The sequence below is a fragment of the Eurosta solidaginis genome, chromosome 5 (genome assembly GCF_040869045.1).
Source record: "Eurosta solidaginis isolate ZX-2024a chromosome 5, ASM4086904v1, whole genome shotgun sequence".
NCBI lineage: Eukaryota > Metazoa > Arthropoda > Insecta > Diptera > Tephritidae > Eurosta > Eurosta solidaginis.
The window spans coordinates 152,090,981-152,106,439 of record NC_090323.1 but is presented as its reverse complement, the minus strand read 5'-3'; the positions used below and the strand labels follow the sequence as shown (position 1 = coordinate 152,106,439).

The following is a 15,459-nucleotide window of genomic DNA, read 5'->3' as shown; positions in this document are numbered from 1 at the left end:
GTACATATGTAATAAACATACTGACACTAGCCTTGTTTTAGGAAAGCAATTACCTTAAATCGTCTCATATTAAGCTGTAAACAAAGTATTTTTTGTTATTATTGGTGGTAAATGCAATTGTGTTGTTACGCAAATGGAAATGTCATAAACATTTATTGTTGCGCATTCATCATATGCAAAACTTCAATGCAACTCTCCAGCTGCTCTTGCTTTTGCTATTTTGTGGTTTTGCTTCTGTACAGATTTACAACCAATCTATATTGGTAATATCTAGGGCAACCCAAAATAGGCAAAGGCATATTTTTTATTGACATCAAGAAGAAATCTGAATTGATTAAATCGAATAATCTGACCAACCAGCGGAAAATAGCAAAGCAAGCGACCCCGAAATGATTCCGGCAGAAAACTTCGCGTTCTTGAATCGGAAAACTATTAATGACATTTAGATTTGTATTCTGTGTTTGTTAACTTCATAAATATTAAGCCCGCATTGACATCATCAGTTTTTTAGCGACATGTTATCGTTTTTTATCCATGAGTTACTAGCTTATTATCGAAAAAAACCGCTTTGATATGGAAAAGCTGTCCATTAGTAATCGGGGAGTGTTAGCAATTTGTTATCCACGAATTATCGAATTATCAGCGTGTCATCGATTTGTTACGTACGATTTATCGGTTTGTCATCATTTTAATCTGCGATTTATCGTATTGTCACCAAAGTATTGTCGGTGTGTCATCAATTTGTTATCGAAGTGTCATTATTTTGTTATCGATAATGAAACAGATACTTCAAAAAAGATTCCTAATTGATCGCTGAAGGGTACAGAAAACGAAATGAAAAGATACTATACTTATGGAGAAGATGAATAAACAATGCCGAAAACCTGTACAATTGTCTACATTTCATCGTCGATGCCTTGGCAAAAACATCTATCGACCAACCGCAGAACCGTCTATCTGACGGCATTTAAATTTTAAAGAAGAGCAGAAAAACTTATTTTAGGCATTTTTTCTTTAGAAATTTTTTCCATGATATATTTAAGTAATTTTTATATCTACTCCTGATTTTCTCCCGCTAAGCGCTTTATGTTAGTGAACGAGCTTGGCTGCAATTTTGGTGTCTACATTCAATTTATCCGTTATTTTACAAAACTGATATTAAAATATGAATGTTATGATTTTCTCAAATTTGCCACATGGGTGTATTTTGGTGGTTTTGCGATGGATGGTTTTGCATCGATATAATATACCACATGCAAAATATTAATGGGAGTTTTGTTTTATACCATGGATTATTATAGTCCAAACAAATATATTTTTCAATTTTTTTGTTTTTTTTTTTTTTTTGATTTATACTTTCATTGTTTGTATATTTGTTTCTGCACTCAAAAAAAAAAGTATCACTATCATTTTAATACACGATGTGCAAAAATGAAACTATAAACGGTATCATTTTCGTTATAAAAAGTATAATTAAAAGTACCAATTTTGTATCTTGACTATTGATTTGCCCATGGAAAATATTTGTTTCGCCCTTAAAATGTATGAAAATTATAACTGTATAAATTTCCTAGTTTCATTATGATAACATTTAATACTAGATTGATTATAAACGCATTACATTTGTATGTAGTCTATTAACTTAACAAATACAAGTATCAAACTAATATTTCGAAAATGTCAATAACATAAGATCATTGATGACGAAAAAAAGATAAGCAAAAATTGCACATTGATGCCTAGATGGCATCGCCTTGATGATAACTTTTTTTTGAGTGTGGTAAAACTACTTCTATTTTGATTATCTTCAGCCACTGGGCGAGTTTTGGGTAATTTAAAAACACAAGTTTCCTCGGCGTACGCTCTATGTTTACACATCGAGCTTCACGAGTAATTGGTTGGTTCTAAAGCTTTCATTTTGGTTGTTTTGCGTTGCCCTAGTAATATCATATCGTTTGAAGTTAAATAGGCGAATCTCATTTAACGTTTCTGTGAACACAGCTTGCAATCCTCAATAAACATTTTATTGATTTACTTTATGAGTATATGTATAGTTAATGGTATAATAAAATGACTGAAATATTCGGACAAAAGCTTTCTCGGCTGCTAGAAAGAAGTTCACTGATCGAGCTAAAAATATATACTTATTTCCGTGGCTTCCACTTCGATCGTATTTTTGCTTTGAGAGTGTTCATTTTTGGTTTTCACCCGATGCAAATTGGTTACAGTAGGAAACAAGTGCAAAAAAAAAAAAAAACACAATTTACTTATGTATGCCGAGAACTGGTGATGGTACTTTCATAGTTATGGGAATGCAAAATATTCTTATCGAGAAGTGTCTGCTCTCTCCAATTCTGCTCTCAGCAGGTCGTCGAAGCCTTGACCGCCATTTTTTGTTATATTTTTCCTCCTGCTTCTCCTTATATTGGGGTTTGCGTCCCATCTTTCACTAACTTTATTTAAAAACAAGCTTTAAGGGTTTAAAATGCGCTGAAACCTTTTAACCATACATTATCTCCCGGTGAAGTGCCCATATTTTTGCGATTTTACCGAAGTGTTGTACATTTTTTATCGATAACAAAGGTTATCAATGAGTTATAGCCTTTTAATTGATAACATATTATAAAAAAAAATGTTGTCGATTAGTTACAACAAGTTCACGATAAATTATCGCAAAGTTATCGGTTATTTATCATAAATTTGTTAATGAGCTATCAAAAATTTATCGACTTATTATCGAAAATTTATCGACTTGATATCCATGTGCTATCATTTTTCATGTTGTCAGTGTATTATCGATTTGCTTTCGAAAAATTATAGATTTCTTTTCAAAAAATTTTCGATTTGCTATCGAAAAGTTATGGATTTACTATCGAAAGTGTATCAGTTATTTATCGAAAAGTTATCGATATGTTATCAAAAATATAACTACTTTATATCAGGGTGTTATCATTTTGTTATCAGTTTACTATTGATTTTTTATCGAAAAGTGCTTGGTTTGTTTTCAAAAATGTATCGCTATATTACAAAAAAGTTATCGATTTGTTATCAAAAATTTATCGATTTTTTATTGGCGTACTACCAGTTCGTTATCAACGTGAGTGTTACCAATTTATCATCGGGTGTTACCGATTTTTTAACAACGACTACTTATCGGTTTATTATGAATCAGATATCCAAAAATTTCAATGTAAAATTGATGACACTTCTGTAAACTGTCGATAGCATGCCTATGAAAAATCAATAATAAGCCGCTAACTAGGCGATAGCAAGCTGATAACATATCGATAGTTCGACGATAGTATTTAATTATCGATAATAGGCCGAAAAAAATAATAACTTGTAGTTTTTTTTATAAAATTATTGTTTATAAAAAATGGAATGACTTGCAAGTTTGTTGCTTAAGTCTTTCGTTTTTATGTATGTATTGAACACAATACTAATTTTGTAGTAATAAATAAATATTTATATGATAAATTGCTATAATAATTAATTTCTATTCTTCTCTTTTATTGCAGAATAAAATCAGATAACGGTAATGGTAAGTTTTAACATATTTATGACGCGCGTTCAACAAATAACCTGCTTTTACATATTTTCGTACATAAATACAATAACAAAAAACGCCACTTAATAAATGAGTAAAAAATACTCATGCACTTTTCATGAATCATGTGAATGTGTGAAAAATATGTTAAAACCTTTGTCGTAAAACATCCATTTTATCATAAAAAACTATGCTATAACTGTGGTCAGTAGTCACGTTGGCTACACAATTTTAAAAGAAAAACAAGTACGGAAGGCTAAGTTCGGGTGTAACCGAACATTGCATACTCAGTTGAGAGCTATGGAGACAAAGTAAGTGAAAATCACCATGTTGTAAAAAGAACCTAGGGTAACCCAGGAATGTGTTTGTATGACATGTGTATCAAATGAAAGGTATTAAAGAGTATTTTAAGAGGAAGTGGGACATAGTTCTATAGATGGACGCCATTTAGGTATATCGCCATAAAGGTGGACCAGGGGTGACTCTAGGGCGTAAGGGCTTTTGATCTCGCCCTGCAGAACTTTTTCATTTTATTTTACTTAATATGGAAGGTGCCACACCCATTTTACAAATTTTTTTTCTAAAGTTATATTTTGCGTCAACAAACCAATCCAATTACCATGCTTCATCCCTTTTTTCGTTTTTGGTACAGAATTATGGAATTTTTTCATTTTTCGTAATTTTCGATATCGAAAAAGTGGTGTGGTCATAGGCGGATTTCGGCCATTTTTTATACCAATACAAAGTGAGTTCAGATAATTACGTGAACTGCGTTTAGTAAAGATATATCGATTTTTGCTCAAGTTATCGTGTTAACGGCCGAGCGGAAGGACAGACGGTAGACTGTGTATAAAAACTGGGCGCGGCTTCAACCGATTTCGCCCGTTTTCACAGAAAACCGTTATCGTCCTAGAATCTAAGCCCCTACCAAATTTCACAAGGATTGGTAAATTTTTGTTCGGCTTATGGCATTAAAAGTATCCTAGACGAATTAAATGAAAAAGGGCGGGCCCACGCCCATTTTGAAAATGTCTTTTATTTTTGTATTTTGTTCCACCATACCATTACTGGAGTTGAATGTTGACATAATTTACTTATATACTGTAAAGATATTAACTTTTTTTTAAATTTGACTTTAAAAAAATTTTTTTTAAAGTGGGCGTGGTCGTTCTCCGATTTTGTTAATTTTTATTAAGCATAGATACAGAAATAGCAGTAACGTTCCTGCCAAATTTCATCATGATATCTTCAACGACTGGCAAATTACGGCTTGCAAAACTTCTAAATTACCTTCTTTTAAAAGTAGGCGGTGCCACGCCCATTGTCCAAAATTTTACAAATTTTCTATCCTGCGTCATAAGTTCAACTCACCTACCAAATTTCATCGCTTTATCCGTCTTTGGTAATGAATTATCGCACTTTTACGATTTTTCGAAATTTTCGATATCGAAAAAGTGTGCGTGGTTATAGTCCGATATCGTTCATTTTAAATAGCGATCTGAGATGAGTGCTCAGGAACCTACATACCAAATTTCATCAAGATACCTCAAAATTTACTCAAGTTATCGTGTTAACGGACAGACGGACGGACGGACGGACATGGCTCAATCGAATTTTTTTCGATACTGATGATTTTGATGTATGGAAGTCTATATCTATCTCGATTCCTTTATACCTGTACAACCAACCGTTATCCAATCAAAGTTAATATACTCTGTGAGCTCTGCTCAACTGAGTATAATTACCACATAATCTTGGTCATGTGAGCTTTTGTGTGCAATGTGTGCAACAGGAGTCAGCTACTTGGCTTACCTATTAAAATTCCACTTTTCGCTAAAGTGACAAATGCGCGATAAAACTTTTATTTTTCCATAATTTACTTTATAGTTTTTTTTGTGTATATGCGGTGTTATTTCTTCGTGGTACTTAAAAAAAAAAAAACAAGTAAGAACGGGACTGTCTTCGGCTGTGCCGAAGACTTCATACCTTTCATGAATGGGGCTGAACAATAATCTTATCCCGCTCGTAATCTCCGAATAATCGGATGTATAAGATAAGAAATATATAATGAACAGATCTACATACCTTAACGATTTTTAAGATAAATATAAAATAAAAAATAGGTAGGTACTTTGTGTGAGGATCCAAAGTTTCAGGTTTTTTGTGGTCTGCGTGTAAAAACTATGAGTACGAATCACGTCTTTCAAAAATATATGACGTAAACGTAACTATTTGATGAAATTTTATGAATTTTGAAGCTTCTAGCCGTAAAAAAGGGGCAAACAAATACAGTTTATATGGGGTATATAATATATATACCACCGATCTCTATGATTTTTTCAGACAACAATATATGCTATATACGTAAGCATATGGTGAAATTTGAAGCGTCTAGCTGTTAAAAAGGGCAGAAATTGCGCACAGTTTCTTATCTGAACAATCGGTTGTATGAGATATATACTATATATACCACCGATCTCAATGATTTTTTCAGACAACAATATATGCTATACACGTAAGCATTTGGTGAAATTTGAACATATCTAAACGATTTTTAAGATAAATATAAAATAAAAAATAGGTAGGTACTTTGTGTGAGGATCCAAAGTTTCAGGTTTTTTGTGGTCTGCGTGTAAAAACTATGAGTACGAATCACGTCTTTCAAAAATATATGACGTAAACGTAACTATTTGATGAAATTTTATGAATTTTGAAGCTTCTAGCCGTAAAAAAGGGGCAAACAAATACAGTTTATATGGGGTATATAATATATATACCACCGATCTCTATGATTTTTTCAGACAACAATATATGCTATATACGTAAGCATTTTGTGAAATTTGAAGCTTGCAGCTGTTAAAACGGGGCAGAAATTGCGCATAGTTTCTTATCTGAACAATCGGTTGTATGAGATATATACTATATATACAACCGATCTCTATGCTTTTTTCAGACAACAATATATGCTATATGCGTAAGCAATCGGTGAAATTTGAAGCTTATAGCTGTTAAAATGGGGTAGAAATTGCGTAAAGTTTCTTATCTGAACAATCGGTTGTATGAGATATATACTATATATACAACCGATCTCTATGATTTTTTCAGACAACAATATATGCTATATACGTAAGCAATCGGTGAAATTTGAAGCTTATAGCTGTTAAAATGGGGTAGAAATTGCGAAAAGTTTCTTATCTGAACAATCGGTTGTATGAGATATATCCTATCTATACAACCGATCTCTATGATTTCTGCAGACAACAATATATGCTATATACGTAAGCAATCGGTGAAATTTGAAGCTTATAGCTGCTAAACTGGGGTAGAAATTGCGAAAAGTTTCTTATCTGAACAATCGGTTGTATGAGATATATACTATATATACAACCGATCTCTATGATTTTTTCATACAACAATATATGCTATATACGTAAGCATTCGGTGAAATTTGAAGCTTCTAGCTGTTAAAATGGGGCTAAAATTTGCGAAAATATATATATATATATACTATATATATATACTATATATACCACCATATACATATATACTATATATACCACCGATCTTTATGATTTTTTCAGACAACAATATATGTTATATACGTAAGCATTCGTTGAAATTTGAAGCCTCTAGCTCTTAAACTAGGGCAGTAATTACGAAAAGTTCCTTATCTGAACAATCGGTTGTGGGGGATATATACTATATATACGACCGATCTCATCAATTTTTTCAGGCAACAATACGTGCAATATACGAAAGTATATGGTGAAGTTTGAAGCTTCAATCTGTTAAATTGGGTAAGATATTACAAAAATCCTCTTTTTCTGAAAAATCGGTTGTATGGAGGTTATATGCTATAGTGGTCCGATCCGGTCGGTTCCGACAAATGTCTAATCGGACACCCAAATACACCCAAATACACCCGCTCACCAAATTTTATCAAGATATCTCAAAAATTGAGGGACTAGTTTGCATACAAACAGACAGACGGACAGACGGACCGACGGACATGGCTAAATCAACTCAGCTCTTCAACCTGATTATTTCGGTATACTTAATGGTGGGTCTATCTATTTTCCTTTAAGGCCTTACAATTTTCGGTTTCGTGACGAAATTAATATACCATTTCATTTTCATGAAAGGTATAAAAAGCATACATTTTAATAGCAGCTTTTTCATTTTTGATTTGCTTACTTATTTGTGAATAATCAACCTCACTGAACACAGTTCTTGCCTCCCGGCCCCCTTGTCCGTGCTTTTCCATCACAAAGTTTATCTCACTCAAGCATTTTGTTAAAAATTCAGTTAAGTTAAGCTTAAGATTAAATTTTGTGTGTCGCTTTAATATACATACATAAATATCAAAATGCTGCCATACACATATTTATGTGTACATATTTATAACTTGCGGCAAACGTGCAGCATGACAACAAATTGCCTTCATGTACTATTTAGTAGTAGTGAGATTGAGGGTGTGTGCGAGTACTCACTTTACAATTAATTGATGCACTGCGATGATAAACTTTTCTACGTCGCCGGAATTTGGCAATTTTCATTTCAAATTCAATTTGCATTTTAAAACGTAATTTCGTTAATGCGCTAGTGAAACGCAAATCTGTGTGTAGGTGGAGTTTGCGTGCAACGTAAAATAAATTGAACAATGCTACATACATAGAATAATAGTAAATAAAAAGACGAGATATACTAAAATCTAACAAATTGTCTGCGGAAAATCCAAAAGTACAAAAAAGCAGAAACTCGGAAAAAATTGCATCGCTTGCTTAGTAAGAATGGTAATATCGAGATTTCGGTATAGTAAGATTCTACAGACAAAGCTATGTTGCAAAGGCATCCACAACTTATCCAGACTTTTACTCTCACTGTCCTTCCCACCGATATTCCTTTTCATTCACCCTCTCTAACTCACACCCACACTCTCAAACCCACCTCTACCCCCACTCCTTCTCCTTGAACTACTCCGACTCCCAACCTCACTACCACTCTCAATCCCCTCCCATTCCCACTCTCACTCCCAATCCGAATGCCAATCCAACTACCACTACCACTGCCACTCCCTTTCCCACTGCTAGTCATACTCCCACTACTGCCAGTTACTTAAGCTCATTATCAATCCCAATACCACTCGCACGTCCACTGCCACTTTCAACTCTTAATCTTAGCACTACTCCCACTCCATCCGCAAGGTTTGAGAATCGGATTCATTATCCATTCGGTTTTCTGAATGCTAAGTTTTACATTTATTACTACTACCATTCCAACGGGAACATCCACCATTTTCATAACTATTCGCCTACGTTTCCTCTTCGGTATCAGTCACTTGCACTACACGTCGCCCACTTACACAACTTATACCTGCAACCACATTCTTTGACGAAGCAAATGATCGCCAATGATTGCTGGAATCTCATAAGGTTCATAGCGGCGTTAAGTATTGAATGAGAATTGTGCTCGATTGATGAAAGATTTATTTGAAAGAACAAATGCCAATGTCAGCATTAAACTTTCATTGCGCTACTGTAACCACTTTTTTCGTCGCACAGAGGCATTTGACGGAAGATCGATATTAGTTTTTTTGATGGGGTCTTGTGCTGAATTTCCTTATCGTTTCCCTCTTTATCATTGAAAACTGACTCCGCAGCTCCGGATAATGGCATGTCTCGTATTCGACTTGGGCTGTCTGAGGAAATGAGCACAACCTTAGCGTAGATGCCAAATGATCTACTATACCGCTGATAGCATTTCCGTTTGATGACTCATTACAAAGGTCAAGAAGTTGGAAAGATATCTCTGGTCTCTCTGAAAATATACCTCCTCCCAGCTTGCGATCGAGCAAAGAGCCATCGCTTAAATTATTGATAGCAACCTGTGGAAGATATTGGATATCCCCACAAAGTTGAGTGCTATAAGATTTGATGTTTTTATACTTTTCTTTGAAGAAAAATATTTGGTTGTTTGCTAAGCCCTAAGATCTGAGTTTTAAGCTCAGCCGCATTCTCTGTTAAAGATAGGCATCAGTCCGTCATCTCAGCGAGTTGTGAGAATTGGCGAATAGTCACCATCCAAAGTAGCGAAGAGAGAACACACGAAGATGCAGGGCACGTCATGTATGTATCACTGACCAATACCAAATAGTGCAATGTAGTGTCGGAGGGTGGGTGGAACTACGGTGCTAGTATTCAGCGACATAGCGTTAGGTGTCTTACGAAGAAGGTGCATCCTTCCCTGCATTTAGGAAGAGTGCAAACACTTACGACTCGAAGCTTTGGGATGCCGCTGGAGTGTGTAAGGTGATACATCCCGCCAACCAAAACCGGAGCGCTCCGGAGACAAGATCCGAACCTTTTGATATCAAATAAGCAATATACCTGACTTTCACTTAAAAACTCATAGAAAACAAGTAATGAAGTCTAAGTTCGGGTGAAACCGAGCATTACATACCCAGCTGTACACTTGAAATTCTCTTGTTTGTTTTGTGTGCTTAATGGTGTTACAAGGCTGCGCAATAATACATATACATATAGTTCTATTCTGAACTAATTTTTGTTCGAGTTATGGCTCCCGAAACAAGGAAAATTGCTTAGTCATAAAAAGGGGCGGTGCCACGCTCATTTTTTAAGTTTTTCCTATTTATTATTATAAATCCACTTGGGAAATGAAATACCATTGATATAAATGTCTTTTTTGCAAAGATATAGCTTATTTTATTCGTCCACGACCCTTTTAAATATCTTTTATATAAAAGTGGGCGTGGTACTTAACCGATTTCGTTAATTTTTCTTCAAAGCATTCCTTATAGTAAAGGCAACCTCTCTGCCGAATTTTGTTACGATAGGTTTAACGATTTTTGATTTATGATTAATAATATTTGTAAAATTGATTTTATCAGAAGTGCGCCACGCATATTTTAAAAATTGTTTTCAAATTTTTATCAACATTCTCAATATCAGTCCACACGTCAAATTTCAACATTCTAGGTGTATTATTTACTAAATAATCAGGTTTTTTATATATTCCAAAATTGTATATATATAAAAAGTGGGCGCGGTTATCATCCGATTTCGCTCATTTTCAATACCAGTCTATTCTGGTACACAATTTGGTGAAGATATCTCAATATTTACTCAACTTATCGTGTTAACGGACAGACGGACGGACGGACGGACATGCCTCAATCAAATATTTTTTCGATACTGATGATTTTGATATATGGAAGTCTATATACATATATCTCGATTCTTTTATACCTGTACAACCAACCGTTATACAATCAAAGTTATAATACCCTGTGTACAAGTACAGCTGGGTATAAAAACATAGAATCCAAAAGACTACCAGTGCCAAGTTCATGAAATTCGGTGTGTTTTCGGACTCTTTTTATGAGACACCTTTTAGTGCGCCTGAGTAGAACGCTTTTTTTAAATTAGAGGATCTGTAAAAAAAATCTCAAAATAATCACTCCCCCCTCTCGGTTATGTTGGACTTAATCATTTCCGTCGTTCGTTAAAGGCAATTTTTCTGGTATTCCCCCTAAACTTTATTTATAAGGAATACATTGCATAACTTGCAAAAATCATTTAAATCGGGATTCATATCAACTTTACTCTTGCTCAACTCCACGTCTTAAGCATATGTACCATACACAGGAAATAGGAAGCACTCATGCAAAGCAACAGTTTCTTAGCACAGGTTTAATGACTATCTCCGAACTGACGCTAGTCGGATGCACAGCGGAATAGTTGGTAGCCACGTTTGCACCAATAGCGCTGAAGTCTAAACTCAAAATATGCGTCTATTTCAGAATCACCTACGACTGAACTAGTTAGGAACACGTTCTAAAGGTGTGTATAGAGGGAAAATTGCTATATGAATTAGAACTATTACCGTCGCTTAGTGAGACAGTTCTCCGCTAGTTCGGAACTAGTACGATGCTGACCTAGTTATGTTTATAGTGGAAGTTATTCATTGTTGCCGACCATGTTAGCAAAACCCGTCGTTGCTTGTCTAATGCATATCAATTGATGGCTGTCAGTGTGGCATACGCACTTACGAACAACAGCAAAACAAACTTAAAAACTATTTTTAAACCAATTTTACACTCGTTGGCATCTTGTAATGCTCATAGCAAAAACAAAAACACCAAAAAAAAAACAGCATAATATTGCAATAAAGGGTACAAGTTGTTGAAAAAAAGTACCGCTAATTTAATGCCCCTACAGCCGACTGCATGACTACCAGTACCCGAATGCTAAGTACTGTTGCATGTGTCAATATGTCCACGCTTGTTGCGTGCAGTCATGCTTAGGGACAACATTCTCCCGACTCAGAACTTAAATGAGCCAGAAATACAGCAATAAGAGATAATAATAGCTACAACAACAAAACTCATATACATATACACATAAAGAGACAAATGTTAGCTAACTGCAAAACCAGGGATGCACCTTAACGTTAAGCTAATCGTTTATCAAAAAATTTCCACCGTTTCCGTTGAAACACTTCGAAATATTATCGATAAAGAAATTATCAAGATAAATTGTATCTCGTTTTTAACCGAAACGAAAAGCTTTCGTTAACGTTAAAAACGTTAACGAAAACGTGATACTTTATGTTTGAATTGTGCTGGCAATGCTATAGCCATGGTGAAGCCGTAAGGTGGCAACAACGAGCGCACATACACACACAAACTCTATGTAATTTGTTTGTGTAATTCGTTGGTGGTAATGTCAAAAATACTCTGAAAAATGTTCGTACTGTCAAAATTCATGAGAAAAGTTGCAATCAGCTTGGATAGTGCTTTCACCTTTAATGACTCCGCCATCAATCAGCTTTGCCAGCATAGTTTGAAATTAATAATCAACATAAACGATTTGATTTCGTTTTGATATGGCAGAAAACGAAACGAAATCATTTCGTTAATTTGACGATCTTAACGTTAATAAACGAAACGAAATGACTTCGTTTCGTTTATTAACGTTGATTATCGTAACGAAATGATATCGTTTCGTTGGTTAAGCATGCCTGTGCAAAACCATTGCCACAATCCGTATTAAATGTTGCATCCAACTTCATAGAGGCGGAAAGTAAAAAATTTTAAATGTGCAACAACAACCACTGCGTGACGCATTTAGAAGGATGGATTTTGCAAAAAGATGCTTTTTTTTCATTATGTAGGTATGTATATACATATGTAAATATGTATGAACATATGCTCATTTGCTGTGTGAGATAACGGCAATTGCATCAGAGACATTGGCAATTTGCTGCGCCTTAAATGAGCAGCCCGGCAGTTTTTCAAGTGAAAGTAAGCAAAATCATACGAAAAATACTTAAAGTGTGAAAGCATGTACAGTAAAAAATAATTGATCGTAAGTAGGTTTAATTATACCTTCAGAGTGTCAGATCACTGTAGTGTCTTTTTGGTGGAAATTGTAGCCATTAAGAAAGCAGCAGAGCTTCTAGGGGACGCCTGCGTAAGCTGCAGTCGCGTCAATATAAATACATTAACATCCAAATCTGCTTGTGTGAAATCAGAAGTAGAAAGGAGAAAATATCAATTAACAGAGGGTTTGGAAGGTGCATATCATGCGCAGTGAAGAGTTATACCTAATGTTTCATTTGAGGATTTTACAAGTTTTCGTACAGGGATTGGCCTCGAAAACGGCTCTACGATTTAAAGAATCAAAAATGTGGAAATTAGCCAAATACGAGCACTCGACGATAAAAGATAACATAGCAAGGTACGATTAAACGATATCGTAACTGACCTAAAGGTCGACATCGACCAAATTACGGGAATAAGTACGGGATAAAAGATATGCTTCAAGGGAGAAATTTGAGGAAGGCCCAGACAGTATTAAGGGCAATAAAATCTACACAATGGCTCTAATACCGAAAAAGACACAGGAGCTAGAATGTACTCAAGGCATCTAGGGGAAAATCAATTGTATAGACTTCCTGAATCATGCAATGTCTTCCAGACTGACGTCTGTGCCATAGAGAGAGCAGCCAGGGTGCTCCAGGATAGTACGGTCTCAGAAACCAAACTTTGTCGACAGCCAATCCACCTTAATCGCATTAGAAATCAATATGATGAAGTCGGATATCATGCGAAGTTGTCGAGCCTCGCTGGCGTCAACAAGGCATGTCAATGTCTCGCTGGGCACAGCGATATTGAAGGGAATGAAATTGCAGATGAGATGACCAGGTAAGGTTTCGCAGTGGACATAAGTGAGACAGACAGCTCCGTACGACCACCGCTGGGTTATCTCACGATGAATTTAGGGCCACGGATGATTGCGAGATCTTGAAGTTTTTGGATAGGAAAGAAACGAGCTGCCTTTTCAACCTAAACAAATCGACAATGAGTGTATTTACAGGTGTCATTGCGCTGTTGCTATGAGCCAAGCGGGATGATTGCGAGGTTTCGAGGTCTCTATAGCCATGTTTTAATGGTAAAGAAATTTGCTTTTTTATCAACCTAAACAAATCTGCAGTTAGTGTACTTACGGGTGTCATAACATCTTTTTTCGCTATTGCACCAGCGGTGGCTCATACCAAGAAGCTACCTCTGCAGTAGCTGCAAAGATGAGGAGGAAGCATCTTCCATCGATCACATGCGCTGCTGATATTTACGACTGCCATTAAGATGACTCAGATTTCTGGTCGCACAGCTTTTCGACATTCTAGCAGAGGTTGGAAAGGTGGACCTTTCACTGCTACTTAAGTTCATCAGAGAAAGCAAGTGGTTCGTTGAGAGTTACTAGGAAGTAATCTGGTTGAACGAATGTGCCGTCACCTGGCATTCACAATGGACAAAAATGTCTCCGAGTGGAAGTGTCGGAAATTTCAAGGCACGGCTTCATAACCTATCCTACTCTAGCCTACCTATATACATTAGGGTGGAACGATTTGTATGGACGAAAGTTAACCGATATCGCGCCATCGGTTTTTCGATAGGATTTGGGCTCAGGAAAAAAAAAGTTCCACAACGCATACCCAAAAAAATAATTTTCGAACCTGCGAAATTTCATTTTTTTTTTTTTACTTTTTTCGACTTTGATATTTAAGGTTTCTTTAATGACCTACTAAAAAAAATGTCATATGTATACCCTGTCCGACCCAAAAATGTCGCTAAAAACGTTGTCGATAACAGTTTTTTGAAAAAAAAAGAAAAAAACTGTTATCGACAACGTTTTAGTGGAAATGTTTGGGTTGGACAGGGTATATATGAAAATTTTACAATCAAATGAAAATTTTTTTAGTAGGTCATGAAAAAAAACTTAAAAATCAAAGTCGAAAAAAGTAAAAAATTAAATTTCGCAAGCTCGAAAATTATTTTTCATTTCCTGAGCCCAAATCCTATCGAAAAATCGATGGCGCGATATCGGTTAATAAATCGACCCAGTCTAATATACATACATACATACATCCCTCCGTAGGTAACGCACCAAACGAAATTAATAAATCTAAATAATGTCAATCGCTTAATTAATTTAAATTAATTAAATTAGATTTCATTTATGCATTGCAATGCTGATCTGATAAAAATTGCAAAATTTTTGTATGCTGCTAAAATTTACCGTGACAGCTGCATTTGAGCATATCACGATGTACGAGAGGGCAAAAAGGTTGAAAATGTTCCACAATGTATTGGCAAAAATTTACAAACTCCGACATTATAATATCTACTGCTGAGTAGAATATTACTCGTGTCTCAAAATTTGATTAAAAAACGCTATATCTGAGCTTTAATTCAATGCATTTTGACGTTAGGTAGGGCATTATGAGATTGGGATTCAATTATGCATAGACAGGGGTATAGAAAATGCAGAAACCGTAAAAAAATTGTAACAAATGTATTTTATTGTTGTGTGTAGAAAACGTTTACAGTA

General features: G+C 35.2%; 1 protein-coding gene across 5 annotated transcripts in view; it reads left to right on the top strand.

The window, feature by feature from the left end:
- The window catches only part of LOC137254047 (uncharacterized), an 876,523-nt gene that overhangs the window by 811,647 nt on the left and 49,417 nt on the right, over window positions 1–15,459 (top strand). For 4 of the 5 annotated variants that reach the window (XM_067791726.1, XM_067791729.1, XM_067791725.1 and 1 more), the window contains one exon: window positions 3,519–3,541. In XM_067791726.1, coding sequence (XP_067647827.1) covers window positions 3,519–3,541 — 23 coding nt within the window. The remainder of the gene's footprint in view (window positions 1–3,518; window positions 3,542–15,459) is intronic. The other variant, XM_067791728.1, reaches the window with a different exon arrangement.